The sequence below is a fragment of the Pteronotus mesoamericanus genome, unplaced genomic scaffold, assembly GCF_021234165.1.
Source record: "Pteronotus mesoamericanus isolate MK-2021 breed Mesoamerican mustached bat unplaced genomic scaffold, CSHL_Meso_final scaffold_371, whole genome shotgun sequence".
NCBI classification, from domain to species: Eukaryota; Metazoa; Chordata; class Mammalia; order Chiroptera; family Mormoopidae; genus Pteronotus; species Pteronotus mesoamericanus.
In genome coordinates this window covers 1587895-1605497 of record NW_026555314.1, presented here as the reverse complement: position 1 = coordinate 1605497, position 17603 = coordinate 1587895, and the positions used below count along the sequence as shown (strand labels likewise).

Genomic DNA, 17603 nt, shown 5'->3' with positions numbered 1-17603 from the left:
ATGTTCAAAAGAAAAATGTATACACTGGTGTTGATTTTTATCATTAAGAAGAGAGTCTGAGGCCCTGGCCAGGTAGCTCAGTTGGTTAGAGCATCATCCTGATGTGCTAGGGTTGCGGTTTGATCCCCATCAGGGCACATACAAGAAAGCAACCGATGAATTCATAAATAAGTGAAACAACGAATCTGTTTCTTTCTCTCTCTCTCTCAAATCAATAAATAAAAATTTAAAAAAGAAAGACTCTGATAGGTTGGCCGTTGAGTTAACAAACGTTTGAGGGCTGGTTCTGAGGACACCTCAGTTCCCTGCTCCTCAGGCATGTCCTGTACTAAATGGAGAAGATAGGTAATCAAAATACAGTCATCAGAGTGCTGTAAGAATCCCACCAGAACATCAAGAGACCTTTGCCACCATCTCACAATATACGTAAATCAACGTACTCCTTAAACTTATACAGTGATATATGTCAGTTATTTCTCAGTAAAGCAGGGAGTAAAAAGTCTAGAGATTAGAGAGAGGTGGTTGCATAACATTATGAATTCACTAAATGCCACTGAATTGTACATATTAAAATAATTAATTTATGTTTGTGAATTTCACCTCAATTTAAAAGCTTTCCCACTTGTAACAAAACCTGGAAAATTGCTGAAACTAGTAAGATACTGGAATATCTGTGAGGCAGTTTTGGTTCTCCTCCTCCCCTTCCTGTTGGCTCTGGTTATCGATGTGGTGTGCTTGATCAAAAGCACTTAGCACAGTGCCGGGCACAATGTAAAAAGCTCCAATGTGAGAAGTTATCTCTTTGGCCAAGGAAGATTTGCCTCAACTTTAGCCCTGCCTTCAGGTGTCCATCTGAGGTTTTAGTCTCCTTCTTTCAACTTTTGTAGCTACATTTGTAATTCAGATCTCTCGCCTTCTTTTTTGTTCTTCCTCATGTGTATAGCCCATTGCACCTGAAATCCTCACTCACTGGACCCCTTCCTTCCTTCGATATTGCCCTTCTAGCTTTAAGGTAGAGACATGTCCCTCCCTTGGATCCAACACTAGCCTGTGTTTCCTGCTCTTTTCTGTTGATTTTTCTGTAGCTTCTTCCTTTTCCCTTTCTGTAGCTGTAATGGTTGAGGCCAAATAAGGGGAGCTCTGTTTTCTTACACAGGGCCGCACGTAAAAATAGTTTTTCTGCCAACCTTAGGGTACTGGGACTGTGCCTTCCCGTTGGCAGAGGCTACTAACTTTCACAAACCAGGCACAGGCTTAGTGAACAAAAGCTGCAAGGCGCTGTGGCCTAATGGAAGAGTGGAACGTCTGCATTGCAGACTGGAAGACAACGTACAACAGCATGAGCAAAGTTACGAAAGAATGTAGATGGTTTGCCTAGTTTTATAGCTGCATGTGAGGTGTGTGTATAGATATCCAGAATGAAAAGCCTTTGTGTGTACTATCTATGCATAGAGAACATATCATGGCCCTGCAACAGGGGACTAACAGCCATTATCCTGGGGGGTGGAAAGTTTAATACTATTTATTTGGTGTGGATGTTATATTTCTGTGAAAAATAACAATAAAGCTACTTCAATTCTTGAGGGGAAGGTGAATTAATGCTGTGAGAAGTACATGAGTTTAGAGAAGGGAAAATTCCTTGTTGAATTCAGTTAATGGAGATTATGATTTTAAAATTAGATGTAATTTACCCTGACCAGTGTGGCTCAGTTGGTTGGGCATCGTCCCTCAAAGCTGGTTTGATTCCTGGTCGGGGCACGTGGCTTGGTTGTGCGTTCAGTCCCTGGTTAGGGTACATACTTGAAGCATCTGATCAATGTTTCTCTCTTTCTCTTCCTTCCTTCTTCTCTCTCTAAAAATAAATAAATAAAATCTTTGAAAAAATAAAATTAGATATATTCAGAGAGTAATTTGGTCATAAAAAAATGGGTAAACCAGTCCTAGAAATACTTATTCCTACTAATGTTATTTTCAAAGGGAATATGATGGAATTCCTTAATGTTGGAATATTCGTTGACTGTACTATGAAAAGTCCTGCAAAGCGAATTGTTGAAAACAGTACAAAGAAACCATCTTCAGAAAGCAAAGTCAGCATAAGATAAATCTGCTAATTGAGCAAATTTTGTGATTCAGGCAACCAGGAAACTTGTTTTCAGAAAAGATAGATTATAAATACTTAACGATTTACAAAGGGTTAGAAGATACAGTCTATGTTCGGAAGATGCATGTGTTTATCTTGGCTTTTGTCAAGATCCTAGAGTGGACTACGAAGGTTTTAAAACATAAAAACCAGCTGCAGGCACTCAGAACAGAATAGGTCACTTCCCGTTGTTCCTCTGTAATGAAACGGCTAAACTAAGATTTGTAGTGGATTAAAAAAAAAAAGTGGCACAGAGCCTTCAGTTTTTCTGATGCTTGGCATGAAGAAGGGACAGGATGTTCAGTAGATCCAAACCAGGAGCCACCTCTTTGCATTGTCAGCCAGGAGTCCTGCATGTGCTTTCAGTCAGCTCTGCACATACCATGGGGACATGCCATGTGGCGTCGGTCCAAGTCAGGGAGTGATTTTTTTCTTTGGCTGCAAGAGAGCTATGTTGTGTCCTGACTGCATCACAGGGAAAGCAGTGACATAGCAATGACGCAAAACTGACTTCTCTGGGTTAGTTTAAGGATTCCGGATCTTCACTTGAGGAACGGAAGACATGGAGTACAGGGCAGGTCTTTGGATTCTTCGAGAGTTGCCATGGGAAAGAAAGATTGGGTTTGACCACAGAATTAGAAGTAGGACAAATGGGTGAAAAGCCCCAAGTGGTTTGGTGCCATACGTGGAAGAGCTTCCTTTTGGTCTTAGTTGCCACAGAATGGCTTTGGGCATTGGGAGGCTGGGGTCAAGAACTGTTGCTCTGGCCAGGTAGCTCAGTTGGTTAGAGCATTGTCCTAATGTGCACGTTGGATTCCTGGCAAGGCACATACAAGAATCAACTAATGAACTCATAAATAAGTGGAACAACAAATTGATGTTTCCCTCTCTCTCAAATCAATAAATGAATGTAAAAAAAGAACAGTAACTGTGAAGAATCTTGAGATTTTTTCCCGTTTGCAAGCCTAACCCAGTAGCTCGTCACAGCTTATTGGATGCCAGAGAAGACACGAGACTTCTCGGACAGAGACAAAGAACTGTTTATCATACATACAGCAGCAAGCAGCATGGCCATCATCACATTTGCATCAGTTCCCCTTGCCCTTGTGTCCCACAGAGGTGAAGAGGATGGGCTCAGACAGGTGCCTCTTCAAATGTGGGTGATAACAGCATGCAGTGGGGATGAATTGGAGATCAGGCAGAAAAGTATCTACCATATAATAAGTGCTTGATAAATGATCAAATCTTTCTTACTTCCATGCATGGAATGGCTAGAGGCAAGTACAGGAAAATGTGGATTCTTAGCATAAATGTGGTGTAAGAATTATTTTTATCTTACCCATACTGTGTATAAAATAAATAATAAACACTTTTAAACCAGTCACTCTTATATAAGGGGAATGTGGATGAAAAGTGTCTTGGAATTTAGGCATGAATTGAATGAGGTTTTAAAATGTACATGTGATGCTCATCACCTGCAACACCTTTAGGGAAGAAATAAGTAAGATTTAAAGTCTGTGAAAGAATTTAGAGCATGTAAAATTATCAGAAGATAGTAATTTTACATTTCAAAAGATTGTTTGGCACAGCAGTATTAGCTGAAGGGAATGCAAGGAATCCAAATGAAGGAATAGTGGAAAAACACTGGTCAGGGTCATGTGTAAAGATAAAATGCTGAAATCTGAAATGGTCTTGCAGCTTGATCATGAGCTTTTTGAGGTAAATTGCTGAAAACTTGTATAATATTTTTCTACAACAAAACTGTGTCTCATTAAGGTCTCTTATGAGAAACCTTATGAGTAAGCTGTCTGTCAACAGAATAAATTTAGCTCTAAAATGTCTAAAATTCACTTGTGGAGCTTTAGGCCCTTTATCTAGAAGGTATATCCTGTGTTTAATTTTTGCACACCTCCAACAAAAATCACTGAGACAGATGGACAGTCTGTGATTTGCATACACTTGAGCCACTCCTTTATGCACAGAGCCCCAGACAAGGACAGAGGCTCAGAGAAGTTAAGGTGAGCTTAGCCAAGTTCCTTGGATAGTGAGAGGCCTCCTGTAGTGACAAAGCTTGTTATTGAGCTCTTTGCCCATGTGCCAAGCATGTAGGTCTTGATAGTCTTATCTCGTCATCACAACAGCTCTGGATGCAGACAACTGTTAACCAACCGCATTTTACAGATGTTCAGGAATGTTACCAGGCTTACCAGGCTAGGAAGAGGCATATCCAAGGTTAGAGCTGTTAACTAGGACCGGCCAGCGTGGCTCATTTGTCTCTCCGTTTTTGGTACATGGTGGGACATAGGGCTGGGTTGGTCAGTCCCGGGTGATGAACGAACAAATTTAGCAGATGTTACCAGCCAAAAGTCATACAGGAAAGCTCTTTTTACATGGCTCAAACAATGTAAATGACTGATTTTTACTCAGGAAAAAAAGTTTTAATCTTTCTTTGAAAACCAAAAGCAGTTTTCTCTGAGTTCCCCCATTAACTCATTGGTAGCAGTGAGCCTAGCGCCCCTAGGTAGTGAGGCAGACGGGATGGGGCATGGGGTTGGTAGAAGGTTTACCTTCTAGATGGTGTTTCAGAGAATGCTGTGTTTCTATAAGAAGGGAATAGGTAAGGTTTTGTTGGGATAAATGCTACTTTTCCCATCCAGTCTTATCCAAACCTTTCTCAGGTATGTGTAGGTCCTCCCTCCGTACACAGGCACACTCAGTGTGGACTGCTTACTAACATCTCCCCCCTCATCCTGACCCTCAGTCTCCACGTTCTTGATAAGCTTCCTTACAAATTAATATTCTGACAGCTGAGGGGTTAATCAAGCAGACCCCGTGCAGACCCTCAGTCACACTGCCTGCTCTCAGCTTCCTGTCTTGCCCATGCTGTCCCTTCCAGTCTGTCAGTCAGGCCTCTCCCACCCCTCAGCCTTTCCTAAACTTACCTGTCCTTGAAGGCCCCTGCACCATGCCTCCTTTCCCTGAGTGGGAATATAACACGGAGAGTGTGGAGACCTGGTGGGTGCACACCTTGCTCCCAACAGAACTCTGTTTGCTGGAGAATGAAGGCCTAGTTAGGCTGGTGCTTGAGGAAGGGCTGTGGTGTGGGGGCTGCCCGGGCGTTGCCGGGCCCTCTGTGAAGCTTGGCTTTCTTTGGGTTGGATGCGACATGGCCTGCCTGTGTGGGACCCAGGAGAGCAGGGAGTACTGGGAAAAGACAGTAGATGAAGGCCTTGCGCAGCTCTGTAGCTGGGGGGAGTCTGGGGGGAGACTCAGGAGGCTCTTTTTCTTTTCTCTTCTTTTTCTTTCAATTTATTTTGTATTAGTTTCAGGTGTACAGCTTAGTGGTTAGAAAATCATACACTTTATATAGTGTTCCCTAGATGTTTCCAGTATCCTAACTGGCATCATACATGGTTATCACAATATTATTTATATTCCCTATGCTGTATTTACATCTCCATGACTGTTTTGTAACTACCAATTTGTGCTTTTCAGTCCCTTCATCTCTTTTACTAAGTCTTCTAACCACCTTCCTTTCTGGCAACCACCAGTTCGTTCTTTGTGTGTCTATTTCAATTTTACTTATTTTGTTCTTTAGATTTCACATATAAATGAAATCATGTGGTTGTTGGTCTTTCTCTGATGACTTATTTCATTCACTGAGCATATAATATCCTCCTAATATGTCCATGCTGTCACAAATAGTAAGATTTTTTTATTTTTTTTATGGCTGAGTAACATGTCATTGTATATATGTACCACAGCTTTTTAAAAAATATACTTTATTGATTATGCTATTACAGTTGTCCCAATTTTCCCCCTTTGCCCCCCTCTACCCAGTACCCCCCCATTCCCTCCAGCAGCCCCTTCCCCTTAGTTCATGTCCATGGGTCATGCATATAAGTTGTTTGGCTACTCCATTTCCTATACTGTTCTTAACATCCCCCTGTCTATTTTGTACCTACCAATTTGTACTTCTTAATCCCTGTCCCTTTCCCCCATCTTCCCCTTTCCCTCTCCCAACGGATAACTCTCCAAAAGATCTCCATATCTGTGATTCGGTTTTATTCTGCTTGTTTGCTTAGTTTGTTTTAAAGATTTAATTGTTGATGGTTGTGAATTTATTGCCATTTTAATGTTCATAGTTTTGATCTTTTTCTTAAGTAAGTCCCTTTAATATTTCATGTAGTAATGGCTTGATGATGGTGAGCTCCTTTAGCTTACCTTGTCTGGGAAGCACTTTATTTGCCCTTCAATTCTAAATGATAGCTTTGCTGGAGAGAGTAATCTAGGCTTTAGGCCTTTGCTTTTCATCACTTTGAATACTTCTGGCCAGTCCCATCTAGCCTGCAAAGTGTCTTTTGAGAAATCAGCCGAAAATCTTATGGTAATTCCTTTGTAGGTAACTGTCTGCTTTTCTCTTGCTGCTTTTAAGATTCTTTATCTTTAACCTTTGGCATTTTAATTATGATGGGTTTTGGTGTGGTCCTCTTTGGGTCCATCTTGTTTGGGACTCTGTGCTTTCTGGACTTGTATATCTATTTCCTTCATCAAATTAAGGTTTTCTTCCATTATTTTTTTCAGATAAGTTTTCAGTGTCTTGCTCTTCTTCTGGCATCCCTATGATTCAGATGTTGGTACGTTTAAGATGCCCCAGGAGCACTTTATACTATCCTCTTTTTTTTTTTTTAATTATTTTTTCTTGTTTTGGTTGAATGCTTATTTCTTCTTTATGTTCCAAATTGTTTATTTGAATCCTGGCGTCATCCTCTCTACTGTTGGTTCCCTGTAGATTTTTTTCAATTTTACTTAGTGTAATCTTCATTTCTGCCTGGGGTTTTTTAATGCTGTTGAAGTACCCAGTGAGTTCCTTAAGAATTCTAATAACCAGTGGTTTGAACTCTGCATCTGATAGATTGCTTATCTCCATTTTGTTCTTTTTCTGGAATTTTGTTCTGTTCTTATTATTTGGGCCATATTTCTTTGTTTACTCATTTTGGTAGACTCCCTTTGTTTCTGTGTATTAGGTAGAACTTCCTGGATTCCCTGTCTTAGTAGTGTGGCCTATTGTAGAAAAGTGCACTAGTAAGTTGGGTGAAGCAGAGCCTTAGGTAATTGCCAGGACACAGCAACCCATGCCAGTGCTCTGTGGCTCTATGTGGGGGAGGGCCCAGAGAGGGAACAGTGCCTCTGCCTGGCTTCTGTAGTTTCGTGTGAGAGGAAGCTGTCTCCTGGCACTTGCCCTGATGCTGGACACTTCATTTTCTCCCCATATGCCACTGGTGCCCTTCCAGCTGTTGCCCTACTGCTGAAGCCCCGAGGGAGTGAGTTTGTGTGTGTCCTAAGTCTGTTGCAGGCCCTTTAAGAGGAGACTTCTGAGAATGCCACAGCTGCTTCTACTACCCAACCCCACTGGTTCTTACAGCCAGAAGTTATGGGGACTTATCTTCATGGCACTGGCATTCTGGGTGATCTGGTGTGGGGGTGGGATCTCTTGCTCCTGAGGTATATTTTTATCCACCGCACAGGGGTGTGGGACTGCCCATTCCGCTGCTCCATGCATCTCTGCATTCTGCCCGCCCTACCCGTCTGAGTGTGGCTTTTTAAAATTTCTTGCCAATCCCTTCTATATATATTTTAGAGAGAAGAGATGCAAGGGGAGAGAGGGAGAGAAACGTGGATGTGTGGTTGCCCTTCGCACGTTCCCAACTGGGGGCCTGGCCTGCAACTCAGGCATGTGTCTCAACTGGGGATTGAACCAGAGACCCTTTGGTTCTCAGGCGGCACTCAATCCACTGAGCCACACCAGCCAGGTCTGAATGTGGCTTCTTTAATTCCTTGGTTGTCAGACTTCCGTACAACTCGATTTTCTGATGATTCGGGTGATACTTGTTTTATAGTCTAGTTGTAATTTTTGCTGTGGTTGTGCTAGGAGGTGAGCTGTGTTTACTTTTGCGTCTGCCTTGACCAGAAATCCTGCTTCTCCTGTACCATAACTTTTTTATCCATTCATCTATTGAGTTGCTTGGGTTGTTTCCATAGCTTGACTGTTGTAAATAATGCTGCAGCGAATATAGAGGTGCATATATTCTTTAAAATTAGTGTTTTTAGTTCTTCAGATAAATCCCCAGAAGTGGAATTGCTGAATTATAAAGCAGATTGATTTTTAATTTTTTGAGGAATCCCCCCATACTCTTTTCCATAGTTGTACCAATTTGCAATTCCCACCATTAGTTCCCTTTTCTCCACATCCTTGCCAACACTTGTCGTTTGTGGATATTGATGTTAGCTATTTTGACATGCGTTAACTGATATCTCATTGTGGTTTTAATTTCCAGAGACTCTTTTTTCTTGGGGCATCTCTCAGAGGCTCTTGGGCCATTAGAGGGTTCTGGTCCTGCCTGGAAACTAGCTAGGGGCCAGCTATCCCGCTGTCTCATCCTGATGAGACCAAGATGGCCAGGATCTGTAGTATTGTCAGCACTCAGTGTGGTTTGGGTTGGGTTGTTATTTACCACTGGTGTGATCCTTCATATCTTAAAAAAATAGAGATTTGCAAAAGACATATGATACAGGGCTGTTACCCAAAATACACAAAGAACTGTTAAAATTCAACAAAAAGGAAACAAAGACCATGATCCTTTTTTTTTTTTTTTTTTTTAGAGACGGGAAGGGAGGGAAAAGTAGAGGGAGAGAAACAGCGATGTGAGAGAGAAATATCAATCACTTGCCTCTCATACACACCTTTACTGGGGACCACACCCTGACTGGAATCTAACCAATGACCCTTCACTTTGTGGACGATGTGCAACCTACTGAACCATGCTGATCAGGGCAAAAGACCCTGATTTTTAAATGGGCAAGAAAAAAAAAAATTCTGAACAGACACCTTCCCAAAGATGTACGGATAGCATATAAGCATTTGATAAGAAATTTAACATCGTGTCATTAGGGAATTGTAAATTTTTAAACATCAATGAGATTCCACTATACACCTCTTTGAAGGGCGAAAACCAGCCCTGGCTGGTATGGCTCAGTTGGTTGGAGCGTTATCCCCTAACCTAAATGTTGTGGGTTCAATCCCCAGTCTGGGCACATATGATCCTGCTGCATAGAGCAAGCAACTGATCAGTGTTTCTCTTTCCCTTCCTCTCTCTCTAAAAGCAATGAAAAAAATGTCCTCGGGTGAGGATTTCAAAAAAAGAAATAGGGAGAAAACCTAAAACACTGACACCACCACATGCTGGGAGGATGTGTCAGTGAACAACTTTCATTGCTGGTGGGAATGCAAAATGGTACAGCTACTTTGAAAGATGGTTTGGCGACATCTTGAAAAACTAAACATACTCTTACCCTGTGATCCATCAGTCATGTTCCTTATATTTACCCCAAAGGAGTTGAAAGCTTATGTCCACATAAAAACCTACCTGTGGATATTTATAGGATTTTTTTTGTAATGGCCAAAAACTGGAAGCAACCAAATTACCTTTCAGTAGATGAATGGATAATTAGACTGTAGTACATCCAGACAATGGAGTATTATTATTTAGTACTAAAGGGAAATGAACTATCAAGCTATTAAAAGACACGGAATAACCTTAAATGCAAATTGCTAAGTAAAAGAAAGCAATTTGAAAAGGCTGCATACTGTATGATTCCAGCTATAGTGTATGATACCGTACAAAAACCCATATGTACAACATCAACAGTGTACCCTAACATAAACTATAGAGTCTGGGTGATAATGGTGTGTTACTGTGGGTTGATTGATTGTAGCAAGTATACCTCGCTATTGCAAGATGTTGATAGTGGGGGAGCCTGCATATGTGCAGGCCAGGGTAGTTTTGCAATGAAACTAAAACTACTCTTAAAAATAAAGTCTACTGAAAGAAAATAAGCCAGAACATCGATCTCAGACCTTTTCACGGTTTAGCAAACATCTTGCTCTAGAAATGCTGATTGATTGTTGGTTGCCCTAAAAGTAACAAAGCTTCTGTGGATATACCACTTGAAATTAAATTAAATTAGTTTAAATTAGTTGAAATTAAATTAGTTTTCAAGTAAACTGAACGTTCCTGTCTCAGCTACAGAATTGTTTACCATGGTGTTTTCATTCTGATCTCTTCTCTCCCTGCAGGACAACCCTCCATATGATAAGGGGGCCTTCAGAATCGAAATCAACTTTCCAGCAGAGTACCCATTCAAACCACCGAAGATCACATTTAAAACAAAGATCTATCACCCCAACATCGATGAAAAGGGGCAGGTCTGTCTGCCAGTAATTAGTGCTGAAAACTGGAAGCCAGCAACCAAAACCGACCAAGGTAAGACATGCCCCTGTGTCTTCCTCTGATGGTGATCTTCTGGGGATGCTTCTGTGGGACGGGGTTCCTCTGTGCCTTCTAATACCATGTCACACACAGTCCAGAGACATCATACCTTACCAACTCCAGTACACACACAAGTACAGCTGAGGTCCCACCAATCCTGTGGGCATGGCACCTCTCAAATTGCTGGCCTGCGCAGCTCTGTGAGGAGGCCCTACCTGTGCTCACAGCCCACTGGGGACACATGTAGACAGATCAGCCCAGTACTTGCTGCCTGTGCAGTGAGGGATGCAAGTACTGTTCCCTGGCAGTTTTCAGGAATGATTATGAGGTTGCCTTAAGGAGATAGGGGGAATGGTGTTTAAGGTTCTTTACTCAGCAGTTAGCAAGTGTACTCAGACATGAAGGAAGAGAGGTTGGAGAGGACCTTCAGACTAAAAGAAGGGCACAAGCCAAATCCACTTGGTAGGCACCAGCAGAAAGCCAGTGGCTCAAACTGGGTGGTATTGGGGTAGAGGTACAGTCAGGCTCAAGGGCTCTGTGCCCAAATGAAAGCACTTAGCTGGCTTTAGTGGGCCTGGAACTCCCTGGAATTGGATGTTCCCCTGTGTGTCCATGTGTCTGGATGTCTCTTTGTAAACATGTGTATGCTCATTTTGGGGGGGGTACTTAATTTAATATTATTGTTGGCCTCCCTCTCGTCTCCTAAAAGTTAGTAGGTTTTGTCTAGTTTTTATTTCCTAATTCCAGAACTTTCTTTTGAAGTCTTAATCTCATATTTTGGGTGGCTTTCTTATAAGTAATGAGCCAAACCACTATAAGGTCTTTTTATTTTTTTGATTTAACCTTTATTGTATTTTTTCCATTACCATTTAGTGCCCTTATACCTCCCTTCTCCCATAAGGTCTTTTTAGATTAAAGATAGTAGTTAAGGCTGGAATTTGCAAGGTGGCAGGTGGTTTTTCGGTGAATGATGTAAATAGTCATTTTTCATTGGAACTCCTGGAAGACGGAGTTGAAAGTCTTTCACATGGAATGTTCAGCCTCAGGCTCAACACAGCTTAGTAACAGAGAAGAGTTGGTTCTGAATGCTGAGTCAAAATAGGAAGATCTCCAGTGCACGTAGCACTTGGTCATGTACAAGTTTATATGACTAGCAAAAGCTTGACAAAGTTGTTTTTGGTTTGGGGTTTTTTTTTCTTTTCTTTTTTTTCAGAGTGAGAGGAAGGGAAAGAGAAACATTGATCTGTTGTTCCACTTATTTATACATTCATTGGTTGATTCTTATATGTGCCCTATTGGGGGATCAGATCCCCAACCTTGGCATGTCGGGACAACACTCTAGCTGAGCCACAAAGTCATAGCTCTGTGTTTGAAGCCTATAGCCGCAAGTGTTCAGAAATGTCTTGTCAGCCCCTCACACAGCTCTTGGAGCCCTTGCCAAGTTGTGGTATTAAACACCATGCCTGGGGAGGGGAAGTCCTTCTGGGCTAGGCTGCCCATGCAGCCCCTGCACCTCAGACTGCTCGGCCACAGAGAGTTACAGGGTCCCCTTCCTTACTGAGAAGTGGGGTGGTGAGAGAGGCGGGAGGAGGACTGGGCAGGATGTGTCGTAACACGACCAGGCGTATTGTGAATTACATCTCAATTTTTAAAAAGAAAGTCAAGAAGCATTAAAACTTAAGCAAAAGTAACATGACAAAAAGTCAAGAAACAAGGCAAAATTATATCAAACAGAAAGGTAGTAGGAATTAGCAATAATAATACCAGAAAAATGTGAAAATAAAGTTTTGTTCAGCTGTGTGTCCAGTTCTAATAGATACCTTAGTAACAGAGCTAGATCTTAGTTTTGTGGTTTAATGGGATTTGTTATAAAATACAGCCAGTAAGAAAGCCAGGATAATACTGATTCTATATGTATTAAACAACGTAACAAAATTATATAGAGAAAAATAAAACAATTATAAATTGAATGTTTCAGTCCCCCTCATACTATTATACCAAATCAACTAAATGAAATTTATAAAAAGGACTCAAGAAATATAGCAAACAGGTCAAGATTGATTTAACATTTTTATAATACATTCCATGGAAGCTACCATTCACATCTTACTCTGTGAGAGTGGAACACCTTGGATCTCCAGGAAAAGGGGGAAATTACAGGTAGGGTTAACATCCTTAATTACAAAAGAACAGTCAGAAAAAAAATGAGGAGGTTTAAAAGGCTTTATTCTCTGATAGTATACAGAGTGGGGCAAAAGTAGGTTTGCAGTTTGTATGGAAAATAATATAATAGCTAATAAATAATAATACAAGAATAAACTGTTTTACACACTCACAACTGTAAACCTACTTTTGCCCCACCTTGTACAATGAGAGAATAGGAGGTAAATTTTTATTGTATTTAAGCCCCTATTTTTTGGAGGAATAAAAGTACTTCTGGGGAGCATTTGAGTCAATAAACCAGGGCCAGACATTTATAAAATAAAATGAGCATGCTGTTCTATATGTAAAAAATGATGGCATGGGGCCATAGTTGTACTTTGACAAGCAGTCATAGCAATCAGTCAAAACAAGCTAATTAAGCTCAGTTGGGTTTTATCATAGGTTAGCTGAGGAGACAGAAATACACCCAAAAGAACAGAGAAAGAATGAAATACTCATCAGAACTACTGAATAAATTTGAAAATATTTAAATTTGATCAAATTAGTAAAAGCAAGTTCTCAGGAAAGAATCAAATAGACAAATAGCAAACTTGCAGAGTTAATATCTTTTTAAAGGCATGTCTTAATAATTATCGAATGGCTTATACTAATACATTAGGTATTAAGATAACCATAGTAGGAAGCCAAAAGGCTGAGTATCCATAACAGAGAGTGACCAGGAAAACTTGAAAACTCATGAGTGCCCCACCCCACAGCCACCCCAAAGCATTCAATCCTGTGGGGTTTCTGAAATGTTAATGAAGTATCAGTTCTGCTACAAAACCATTTCTAATCATGGAAAAAGACTAGAAGCCACCTGTTTATGCAGTGGGACTCAGAAAGAGTGAAGACGCTTTGTTAGAAGATCTCTTCAAGCTTCTTACAGTTTGCAAACTGGAAACACAGCTGGGCAAAGTGTATAGGTGTTTCGAAGGAGGAAGAAAAGCTGGGGGGGGTTCTTAGAGTAAAAAGTTTGTTTCTGAGAAGAATCAGTCCTGCACTTAGGGTCAAGATTGGTCCAAGAAGGTGATTTTTAGATGTCCAGTGCTCTGAACAATGGAACCATTTTTTCTTGAAGTTATTTGGATGGTCATCTGAAGGTTTGATGTAGCTCCAGGTATTGACACAGCAATTGATGTGAATCCAGACATTGACATAAGTTCAGAAGTTTAAGACTGCACTGACCAGTGTGGTTCAGTGGGTTGGGTTGTCACCCTGCAAAGCAAAAGGTCACCAGTTCAGTTACTGGTCAGGGCATGTGCCTGTGTTGCGGGCTCAATCCCTGGCTGAGCACATTTGAGAGGTGACTGATCGATGTTTCTCTCTCATATCGATGTTTCTCTCCCTCTCTCTCTCCTTCCCTTCCCCTCTCTCTAAAATAAATCAATAAAATCTTTTTAAAAAAGAAGTAGTTTAAGCCTGGATAAGGCACGCCTCCATACCTCAGCATACTTTAATAATTAATTTAGCAACGTGACCACAGTGACTCCATTTTATTTCTTCACTCTATTCTTCAATGCTATAAGTAGCATATAAGGAGAATGGAGCAGTCTTACGTCTGAATGAGAAGTGGAGGATCTTGGAGTGTACTAAGCATGGCCAGTGAGCTGAGGACAGTGTTTTAGAGAAGCTATGAAGGTGCTGTTTGGAAGAGTGTTTGTTCCAGTGTGGTCTCTTCCTCAGGCTGGACAGGAGGAAGCCTTAGGTGCTTTATTCTCGTGTTTGTCTGAGACTGTCCAACCAGGAATGCCTTGTTCTTTTGTTGATGCATGCCTTCTGTTTATGGCAAGTAGAAGTTCTTTTCCATTTGAGTTACTAACATTTACTTTCCTTTAAAAAATATTTATCTTAAAAAGTGAAATTTCAAAAAATATATTAAGTAAATTATCGTTTAGGCTATATGTGGATATATGGCAAACAGTGGAATACCAAATGGTTAAAGTTGGGGAAATAGCAATAAGCAAAATAGCTTTATCATCATTTTGTCTCAGGTAGGTAAGAACTGAATGTAGAAGGGATACATTTTGAAATAAAAGAGACAAAAATATACTTCCAGGGTGTGCTTTCTCTTATAGATGACACAGATTGTATGTTAAGGGAGGTGGTAATGTCTGCCCCTAAGGGTAGCAGAGAAACTGAATTGCAGGCAGATGGCCGGGGTCTGCAGATACGTCCAGGCCTTTCACCCCTGCTGGCTACTCCCAACCCACCCTCCTTGCCCAGCCACCTTTCCCCCTTACTCAGCCCCGCAGAGCCACCCTTGCGTTTACGCCATTGCCTCACCTGTGCTTACTGTGGCCGCAGGAACCTTGGTTGCCTCTGCTCACCTGGAGGGGGACTGGGGTGTAGGTGGTGTTTGGACACCTGGGCAGGAGAGGTTTGTGCTGTTCCCCTTGTTCAGCATGGTGCTGTTGACTGGTTATGTGTTTGTGTATGACTGAACCAGCACTAGCATTTGAATCCATTCCTCACAGTGCTGGCATGGAAAACATGGGCCCCCAACAAAGGAATCCGTGATGTTGGCAGTCCAGAGGAGAGATGCCTTCTTGCTGGGAATGTGGTGCGAGGAATATGCCAGTGGGAAAGAATGCAGCATTCTAGGGATACTCGTCCTGTTAGGGCTGGGGGTGAGAGGAAGTGTGTGTGAGAAGGTGTGGTGCGCCCCACTCCTGAGGAGGCCGGGGCTCCTGGACCTTCCATACTAACCTCAATCACCCTCCCCCACCTTTAGTTCCCTCATGGTTTCTTCCCAGGGCCAGCCTTTAAGTACATGTAGGACTTACTGCTCTTTAGAGGGTCATTGTGCGACCCCCCCCCCCCCCCCCACCGCGAGCCATTGGTGTGATTCGGTGTGCCATCTCCCTCTGGAACGCAGTGTGATGCCACTGGGTGATACACTGCCAGTGGTTAGACAGGGCAGTCAGATGAACCTTTCTCGGCTGGTTCTGAAGCTCCTCAGGGTCTTCCAGGGTGGGCTCGCTCTGCATTTACATGGTGCAGGCCTGTCGTGCACCCTTCCTTCTCATACGCATTGAAACTGCCCTGAACTGAGTGCAGTTCTGAAACACACCACTCAGTCCTTGCCCTGGAGAAGCTTCTCGCACGTATGCATATGAGAGAGAGAGAGAGAGAGAGAGAGAGAGAGAGAGAGAGAGAGAGAGACAGACCCAAAGTCTCCAAAGTTCGGGAGGGGGATGGGAGTGACTGGGGACTGGGACTCCCCAGGGTTGTCAAGTCAGGAAGGTTCCCAGTTGACGACAACGATGACGACGACGAGGCATCACTCTGAACAGTTACCCACTGTTGACTGTTGTCCATATCTTTCTCCTAATTATAGAAGAAAGTTAAGTGCTGGTGATTAAAATTTTGGATAAATTGGAAGCCACTTTGTCTTAAAAGCACATAGCTGTAAATCAGTGTTAGGAGTTGCCTGTATTGCCTGGGCGCTTTCTGAGACTTGTAACCAGCAATGCCTCTCCTTTTCTTGGCAGTAATCCAGTCCCTCATAGCACTGGTGAACGACCCCCAGCCCGAGCACCCGCTTCGGGCTGACCTAGCTGAAGAATACTCTAAGGACCGTAAAAAATTCTGTAAGAATGCTGAAGAGTTTACAAAGAAATATGGGGAAAAGCGACCTGTGGACTAAAATCTGCCGCGATTGATTCCAGTGAGTGTGAGCAGAGACCCGAGCAGTGCATTCAGACACCTCGCAAAGCAGGACTCTGTGGAAATTGACATGTGCCACCGCCTGGCGTTCGCTTGTGGCAGTTACTAACTTTCTACAGTTTTCTTAATCAAAAGTGATATAGGTAACCTGTAAAGAAAGGATTAAAAATTTAAGATGTTCTAGTTCTGCTCTCTTTGTTTTAAAAATCACTGCTTCAATCTACTCTAAAAGAATGGTGTTTCTTTTCTTGGTCCAAATTTATCCAAAGTCTTCAATTTACATTTAGACCTTAAAGTTTAACATAAAACGTTGTGGTTCCCTTTCTTCCCCTGCCCTTGCAGCTCCCACTTTCTGGCATTCAGTTGATTTTTCACTCGTTCACTTCCCCAGACCCAGGCCCTGTCTCCTCCACAAAGGAGAGAAGACGGCTCTCTCCAGTCTGGTGGCTTCTCTTCTCCCATATTGCACTGCCCAGTGTGGGAGTTTGTTCAAATTATACTGGCTCCAATTTATAACATCCTTTTTTAAAAAACTTAAAAAGCAAACTATCACCGCCACCACCCCCCAAAAAAAAGCTGTGAAAAGGGAGGCCCAGCTCTTATGTAAAAAATCTGGCCAATGTTACCACAATAACGTTGATTAAATGGCAACCTAGTGTCTGTGTGTGTGACTGAACTCCAGCCTGGCCCGGCCTGCTTGGGAAAACCCTGCAATATCAGGCCTGTGGCCACCCCAGGGCAGGGCCTGCCAGCCAGAGGACACTGCACTTGTGCGAGGAATTTTTCATCAGGGAGGCTCCTGAGGTCGAAGGTTGGTGCTCCTCCCTGCAGCCATTTTAGAAGATGTGTTGGTCATTGCAGACAACGCTAAAGCCAGAATGTCTCGTTGAAATTCCACGGTCACCTGTCAGCAAGCTCCATCTGAATGTGCCACAGAGCTCGCTCTCCAACTCCTCAGTGCAGCAGCCCCACTTCAGCCCTCCCTCAGCACGGTTTGACTCTGCGGGGTTGGAATTGGCAGGACTCGGCTATAGCCAGCACCAGTCCGGGGTCACTGGAACCCTGCTGGCCTCTTCTTTCGAAGCAGCGGGCCAGGCCAGCTCAGCCCAGGAACAAGACGGCCTTCCCTCTCCCTCTGGACTCACAGCCTTTGCAGAGTCAAGCTCCACTTGAAGCTCACTCAATAATATCCTTTACATGTGTTTTATATTGTTTTGACTGCCTTTTTTTGTAGAAATAAAAATTGACCTTAGACTTTATCCTCA

The 17603-nt window shown here is 42.4% G+C and overlaps 1 protein-coding gene across 1 annotated transcript in view; it reads left to right on the top strand.

The window, feature by feature from the left end:
* The window catches only part of UBE2L3 (ubiquitin conjugating enzyme E2 L3), a 48066-nt gene extending 30463 nt beyond the window's left edge, over positions 1-17603 (top strand). The window contains exons 3-4 of the mRNA XM_054592796.1: positions 10278-10464; positions 16164-17603. Of these exons, the coding sequence (XP_054448771.1) occupies positions 10278-10464; positions 16164-16318 (342 nt within the window). The 3' untranslated portion in view covers positions 16319-17603. The remainder of the gene's footprint in view (positions 1-10277; positions 10465-16163) is intronic.